The 8272-nt window shown below is 43.8% G+C and overlaps 1 protein-coding gene across 23 annotated transcripts in view; it reads left to right on the forward strand.

Moving 5' to 3' along the window:
• LOC108627547 (MAP7 domain-containing protein 2) overlaps positions 1–8272 on the forward strand; it is a 138929-nt gene that overhangs the window by 109523 nt on the left and 21134 nt on the right. For all 23 annotated transcript variants that reach the window (XM_026815668.1, XM_026815669.1, XM_026815671.1 and 20 more), the window contains one exon: positions 6290–6358. In XM_026815668.1, coding sequence (XP_026671469.1) covers positions 6290–6358 — 69 coding nt within the window. The remainder of the gene's footprint in view (positions 1–6289; positions 6359–8272) is intronic.

The following is an 8272-nucleotide window of genomic DNA, read 5'->3' on the forward strand; positions in this document are numbered from 1 at the left end:
TGACTGTATAGCCAATACATCCTTAACCGATGCGGATGGTTCTGGTCCGAAGAACGAAGTTCTGTAAGTACAACACGAGAGAAGTTCGCCTCTTTCTTTGAAGCAGGTCGCAAGAAAGCCAGATCGCCTGTGCCGTTACGTCAGGGAAATTTGAAATTACAATCGGTGAATCTGCGTCGAAAAAATTGCATCCCGAAGAACCGGCGTTTCGCCGTTCTTGTCGGGATGTCATTTATCATTGCGCGGTTGCTTGCACGTCGAGCAAACCCTGCGCCCGGCATAGATAAATGTCACGACGCTCGTGACAACCCGTCTACCTACGTTTTAGACTCCTCTTTACGACCGTCGAGAATTCGCGTGCGGCGTTGCGGCAATTACAGAACGAGACGATTCGGGCGGAGCGCGTACTCTGCTTTCCATTTCGTACTCCCACGCGCGACGTCGAACACAATGCGAAAGTCACGGTTACTTGAAACAACGATGAACTTGATACAAAAAGGAATTATAATCAAGGAAGTCGATCATTTTTTATTATCAGTTATATATCAGATAAAATTGTTTAACAAACTGGAAGGGGTTGACATAATAATAGACTGATTGCTCCTTTAATAAAAAAGAGATCGTTGAAAGCTCCAAGTTATTCGATATGCAATAAAAAAATCGTCACGTTGATTGAAATTTTCCGCAGCTTCTTTTTGCAATCCAGCCATCTTAATTAATGCAATCGGACAGAAGGATACGTTGTAAGCGTCGGCTTCATTTTTCGCGACGAGATCACTCTGCGGTTTCATCGCGCTTTTTTCACGCCTCAATGCCGATCTTAGCGGTCATCCGATTCCCCGGTACGCTTCTTTGGAAAAAGATACACAGTTCGCAGAAGTCAGCCGTCATCGTCGAAACGGATCTCGCATTAATTACTCAACGGACGGGCTCATCGATCAATTGCGATACACTGTACTCTGGTTGATCACTGTCGCGACGCATATTCGTCGGTAAACAGGGCACGTCACCTGGTCGCCTGTTGATTAGCGACGTGCACCAAACGTTGGACGACTTTAGAAAGAGCGCCCGTGGCTTTTTCGAAATCGAGGTCAGATTTTCTTTGACGAGCGTCAACGCTATTTTCCCATCATTTATAAAATTTAATTACGGTAATCGTTTCGATGTGGACGTGCACGTCTATGAAAATAATACAATTCGATAAGAGATTAAACCGGTTTAGACGTTGGCGTATGGGTCTCATGAATTTTTCGCGTTGGGATCTAAGCGGCTTTTCGCAAAGGTTTGAGAACCGTGTGCGATAATTAAATGGAATGCCTCGACGGACTAAAAGAGCAGCTGACGCTTTCTTCCCTTGACGAGGAAGAGTAATTAACTCTCCTCGCTTCTGATAAGTCGGCCACCACTCGCGTCTATTTAACTTCCCGTTGCGATTTCGACTTTACTCTGGCCGAAGTTCGCTCTGGCTGAATCGTTCGTTGACGAAAAAGGAGATTACAATTTATTTTGATAAAAGTTCTATTGACGAAAGAAGCCTTTCCCTATGAAACTTACTAATCTTATTCTTCAGCGAAACCATTTGTGATTGGTAAAGTATACAATCTTCCATCTATGGAATTCTCAATTCAAATGCTTTGACGACGGAGAATTCCAACTCTGTTGATATTGGAGTTCGGATCAAATTGATCTCTTCGATGATACAGAGGACGCGGACCAGATCTTCAGAATTAATCGTCGATCTTGTTCGAGCGTTTCAAGATTATATACATTTTAACTGGATGAAAAGGAACGTTCGCGTCCGCAAGTTTAGCCAACACCGTACTAAACGGTTTAGCCGGTGTTTGCGAACTAGTTAAACCGTCGATATTTGCTAGCCCGGTCTCTGAAAACGGAATCGAGCCCCATAGGTCGTGAACAAGCGACGGGGTAACTGGGCGCAAATGAACTCGGTCCCTCGTAACCCGGAAATGAAACGGCGAAGAATTAACTGCTCGCTGCAACGCGTTCCCATCCGCGACCCCTGCCAGCGTTATTAGCTTCATCGCTCTCGTGCCTGACCATTTATGGATATTGGTTACTTGACCATGGATAACCCTTTCGACGATCTCTCTTCAAGTTCAATTTGAATCTTTTTCAAAGTAGTCTCAACAAGATGATTCAACACAGGAATAAAGATTACAACTTATAACAATAAGTAATTCCTCATAATTATCCATAAATTAAAATATCGCATAACTACGCATAATAATAAAAAAATCGCATTTCAAATGGTAATCTTAAAAATTAGAAATAAAACGGGAGCAAAGCCTATTAAACTTTTTCATTCGTCCACAAGTAATTGTCGATTGGCTAAGAGTTCAACGCGATATTCCACGGGAGACGTCACGAAGGGGAACGAAGGCGACGCGACGATTGCATTCATTGCCCTCAATAAATTCCTCGCGGCGCAGCGCCTGAGATAGCGTGCATGCGACGACGCTCGTATTAACGGGCCACCGCTGCGGAACACATTGCGACGCTCGATAGTTTCTCGTGGCCGTGGGGTTCAAGCCGCGAATGCAGATTCGTCGACGTGCGATCACTCGGGACACTGTAAGGGCTCCTTTTGTCCCGCGACAAGAATTTATAGTGCGCGAGTCGTCGCGAGAATTACGAGCTTGCTGCTCGGCCAGGATCACTCCGATAGCCTTTGACGGCCGTTTACGAACCTCATGAAACCTTCGAGTATCTCTTTTCAAGCCTACGCGAGACTTTTGCTTTAAAATATATTTTTTTTTTGCTATTCTTGTATTTGTTTTAATCTCAGTGCACAGCTTTAATCCTTTTATACAAGCTTGCAACTCAGTAAGAAATTATCGCAAAGGATTTGTTCCACGGGTTCGTTTGACGATTTATGAAAAATACATCAAAGAGTAATGTGAACGTCTAACAAAGCTCCTCGTAATTAAAGCCGCGATTTTGATAAAAACGATCAAGAGGGCAGAGGGAAAATTTTTCATAAGGACACAGGAATTATTCCTGTGCGTCGTTAAACGTTTCCAGGTAGTGGCTCCGGGATTTAATTCCGGAAGGAATGACGCCGGAAGCTCGTTCGCAAAAGTGAATGCCACGGCTGATTATTTTGCAATTCGTGGCACGAGGCGGTAAATCAGAAGATTATTTAGCGCCGCGAAAGCGCTTTCGCGGAGGTGTTCACGCGGCTACCTCCGGGAAGTTGAAACGAACGTGCCCGTTATATGTTACGCGTGCTGGCTCATGTTTATTCCTTGGGATGTCCCCTTTTATTCCCCCGTAATCCCTTATCCGTGCTTTCGGTCGATCCTCGTTTCTCAACTAGCCGCTTCCTGCATACATTCGCGCGTTGCCAAGCAGACTTCATTCGATCCCGAACGTTTCAACAACGAACCAACACATTGCCTTGTACGGAAACGCGATGCTTTTTAAGCGTCACCGCTGTTCCGCGTTCCGTTATCGATAAATCGTTTAACTCGAATCCTGTTCCTCGATGACTGTTTAGTTTTATCGCGGAAACGTTTCGACCTACGCCGCTCGTTGTACAATTTTGTTCCGTAGTTACAATCTGGTTAAGCCGACCTCTGTTTCGAGTAAAACTCGATATAAAAATCGTTCAAACCTAAATTGAAGCTCGAACGAACAAGTTTAAGCATTCGATGAGTCCAGCTTGCACTCCTGTTTTCCTTGCCATTTTCATCCCCTGTATTATTCATCGCCATAACGAATGTCTGTTGTCTATCAACGTCAATTTACGTTTATAAAGAACGCTTCTGAACAAAAGTATATTCCTTGCATTCTTTATTTATTTTGCGAGGTCGTACACGGTTAACGGTTGACGAAACGCGATGCCACCTTTGAGAGAAGTTGCTCCCGCTGTCTGTTTCGTAGGCTAACGAGCATGCTTTTCCAAGAAGTCGCTCACTCGCGCGAGTACACCGCTACAGATGACGACGGCTTGTCTCGTAAACGAGATTTCCTTTTGTCCCATCCATCGAAATTACAGTCGCGCTTCCATCGGAATTACGGCCGTCGCAGTTTTCATTATCGCGTCACGACTATCCGCGATACTGACGTTTTAATAGCTTCGGATTTCCGAACGGTGGAACGGACACTCGAGGAGCTCGTTTCTCGAAGAATACGAGCAGCCGGCGAGCACTTAGTGGAGAAACCTATCCAAGGAGGAGACTCGATAAAACAATTTTTCCACTAATGCAGTCTCAGTGGGTTCCTCGTTGATCTTTGCCAATATCGGGAACCGTAACTCAGGAAACGAACCCACGCCATTGGACGGATTTATCCAAGGGAATCGGTATAAATTTCAATACCCGCCTGGAAGTTTTTTTTAGACTCGTTATTGTTTAACGTGAAGAGGGTTATACTCGTTATCGCGATCAAAAGCGACAATTTAGTCAGAAATTATTCACGCTCTCTATACGGTTTCTATTAAGGAGAGGATCTCTGAAAATTATCGACATCTTTGCATTGGTTTCCTCACTTGTTCGTATAATTACATTAGTTTACGGTCTTCCTATTGTGACCATTGCGAGATATTCGAACCCGAGCAGAGAGAATTGTTCGGAGGTACAGAAATTGATACCGTCAAGCGAATTCCCTAAGTAAAATCGCTTTGTGTACTTCGTGTTTCTACAAAGCCGTCGCGCAACGGCGTCTAGGTGAAACGCAGGAAGCGGTAATCGCGTCGAATCGTGCTATTAGCCAGCCAGGAAAGCCTGATACAAATTTCTCCACGGACTATCTCTCCGGATAATATTCCGCTGTGCTCGCTGCCAATTTCCGGTGGATCGATCTATCCCCTCGACGAAATGATCAATCTTCTTCACGGTTCACGACACTGGCGACTTTTGGCCGATTGACTTGGCCGCCGGATTCGGTATAATGGCGAGCCGGAATCAACCCGAGGCGTGGAAATGTCGAAGTTCACACGTGGTGCTACACCTGGGTTCAAACGAGTAACGTGGTTCGTACACGGAAAATCGGTCCGACGTTCTATGATTATCGACGCTCACCGCGAATTTGCTAACTAAAACTTAACGCCGCGACTCGGAACTATACGGTTCGTTCCGTGAAACAAGCAAACCGGTGCGGTGGTCTCACAACGAAAGCTGTACACAAGTCGCAGTCAAACGGAAATTAATAAATGTTCAACGCGAGTTATTAAAGTGTGCGTCCAATTAATTTCACGTGTTAAATAAAATATTAGCTGTGGCCTCTATGAAATTAACTAGATTCATTTCGCGACTTCATCACCATATTTTAGGTATACATAAAATATTCGAAGCAGTAGAGGAGTACTTTTACTCGTTTAGAAACCTTGGATTGATTATGAAAGAAATGAGCCGATGTGAGACAGGAAAATTTTTATATACCATCGTATAATGTAAAAACGTTTTTATATATTATATTCTAGACGATGATCGCGTTTTCGAGTTTCTTAACGCTCTGAAAACTATCTGTTCTGAATACGACGATGCATCCACCTATTATGTTACGAAAGACAGATTTCGTAAAATGTGTGTCGAACTAATCTAAGTACAGCCATTGACGTGATTTATAGAGCAGGAGCGTTCGGATTAGAAGAATGCTAGAAGAACGGAGAAAGTGGCAGGTGAAAACTGTTACGCGTTCGATTGACCGCCTCATCGAATGTATATAAAAATGGAAATCGGCATTCTGAGTTGCGTAAAATCGTTTCCGCGATATTTAAACGATTAATTTCGCTCGGAGAAAAGATAATTGGGCACACTGTGTGCTCGGTTTGTTTGCCGGGAAGCTGAGTTTCTCCGTTGAAGGTGTTTATTAGCAGCGTCGCGGGGCGAGCCGGAGGTTTAATGAAGACACAGTTAATAAGCTTGTTAGAGACGTGGGCGAAAGACGCGAGGCACTGCGATAGTTAGCCTTATATGCGCAGTCAATGGATGTGTCTCGGTGCATGGAACCTGCCGTTTCTCTCTCTCTCTCTCTCTCTCTCTCTCTCTTTTTCTCTCATCCGCCGCTTTGACGGATAGTTAATCGCGAGTAGCCGACGTAAGCACGACATTTGGACGACATGCGACCCAGTACAGTGAAAAGGGAACGCGAATGTCAGCAGCAAAAGTTGCAACTACAGTATCTTCCAGTTTGTTGGAAAATTCTCAATTGTGTCACAAGCTATTACATCTATTCCATCTATATCCCTGTAGAAGATTATATTGAAGCAAAATGCAGTTTAACTAATGAACGACCAGATATTGAATCGATTCTTTTTATGTTGCAGCTGGAGCCGCTTCTGAGGAAACTAACCAAAGGTCCGGTTCTGCACACAATCGCCACTCTCTCACGAAGGGTAAGTGATCAAGAATAAACGGATCTTCACACTCGTTAGGATCGTGTCATGTTCGGTCAATCGTCTGGAATATCGACGCTGTGTCGCTTTTTTATCTCCTTTGTCTACTCGTTTTGCACTATCGTTACCATACAGATATCGCGGAATATTGTCTGCACACTTCATGCATGGTCGTAAACACATGTACATACGCGTAGGCGCGCGCGTTAGCAGCGAACGTGAACGGTCGTTTAGGTATATTATGGCATGTATATATGGAAGGTGTATCATTTCGTTTTCCTTTTGTCGCAGTAGCTTCTGGCAAATGTTTCTGTTGTAACGCTGCTACCGCCACAATAGACGGACAGGTCCTTTCTCGTTGATCAGTGGCTGTAAATTCGTAAAACAAAAGAACCCAGTTTGTTTCCGGAAACCGGCGTAAATCTAGCCGGTATTTCTCATTAAAAAAAACGTGAAGGAAGAATAGAGGAAATATTCGACGGAGATATTCGGGTCACCGGTCATTAAGACATGGCGATTTTAATTATCGAATCGGACAGTCGGATTCGCTCTTGCTTCTTCAATCGAAACCTGTTCATCCCGCAATTCTTTCCTAGACAATTTTCATTGCTTCGCTGTGATTGAAAGATGATAAAAAAGAGCGTCGAAACGTGACAATACATGCAATAAACGATAGACGATGGAAACAATTGAATCTAGAATTGACGCATATCGATTCTATACGCGATTGTTTGGTTGCTGCCAGATAACGAACGCAATACCTGCGCGAGTCGTATCACGATAAGTGGATTTAATATCGTTTTAATTTTCAATGGTCATCGGGCACAGGACGAACCTCGTTCGTCGAGAGCTGCGAGTGCGATCAGCTGTGAGCAGATCGACCGTCGGATTGATAATAACGGACGCATTTGTCTGGAAGAGTAACGAAAACTCGGCGTATCTAGAAAAATACCCATCGTGGGCGACTTGTTCTAAATGTTTAGTCGCGTGGATTCTCAACTTGGATTCAACACTACTCAGACCCTTGCATCGGAAACGTAGAGACCTAATATTCCAGATATAAATGTTTTATTAAGCGTAAAATGAGATCGGGAGCAGAGTAAACGTAAATAGTTGCAATATATCATTCGTTATCGCTGGAGCATAAATTTCATCCCTGTATGGTAACCCAGCCGCAGCGATAAGATAGATGAAAATTGCAGGTCGGCGAAAAATCCGAATGTGGATAATGTGCTGTAATTAGGAATTTGCTTGACGAAATATTCAGCTGGACACCAACTGCGAGAGTCAATTAACAGACCTCGGAGCCAGAAACGGAAACAAAGTCTCGCAGGCGGGGATCGCTGCATGTGGAGCTCGTTCGCTCGTTAAATATTAGTAGAACACTCCGGCTACGCTAGGATGAGGAACCAGGACAATTTCGATCGTCATTCGCAGACTCGCAGCTCCATTAAAATGCAGTACGAGCCTATTCACTGCCGCGCCGTTGCGTACGAATTGGTGGCTTCTGTTCGTCATGGCGCTGGCGAGGGTAAATTCATAGGTGCCACTCTCGAAAGATAGACACCTTTTTACAACATAAAACTTTCTCTGTCCTTTCGTTTTAGGACACTAAATTTCAGTCCAATTATCGATTAAATGAATTTTCGAAAATCACAGATCATGTAATCCAATTTAAGGATGTACTGGCTATACAGTCAATCCCAAAAGTTTATGCACTTTAGAAACGCATTTTTTAAAAAGAAATCAGATGTCGGAAGAACATTGCTAATAATAAACAACAAAAAAAAATTTTCGATTTTTCCGAGATTTTTCCAAGGGATACCCCTTCAATTTCTTCCAAATTTTCGTTTTTGGCCAATAACTCCCAAAACGTTGGACATATGGAAAAATTGCATATGACCTTTCTTGTAG

This window comes from Ceratina calcarata, unplaced genomic scaffold (assembly GCF_001652005.2).
Source record: "Ceratina calcarata isolate Rehan_Ccalc_2016 unplaced genomic scaffold, ASM165200v1 scaffold478.2, whole genome shotgun sequence".
Lineage (NCBI taxonomy): Eukaryota > Metazoa > Arthropoda > Insecta > Hymenoptera > Apidae > Ceratina > Ceratina calcarata.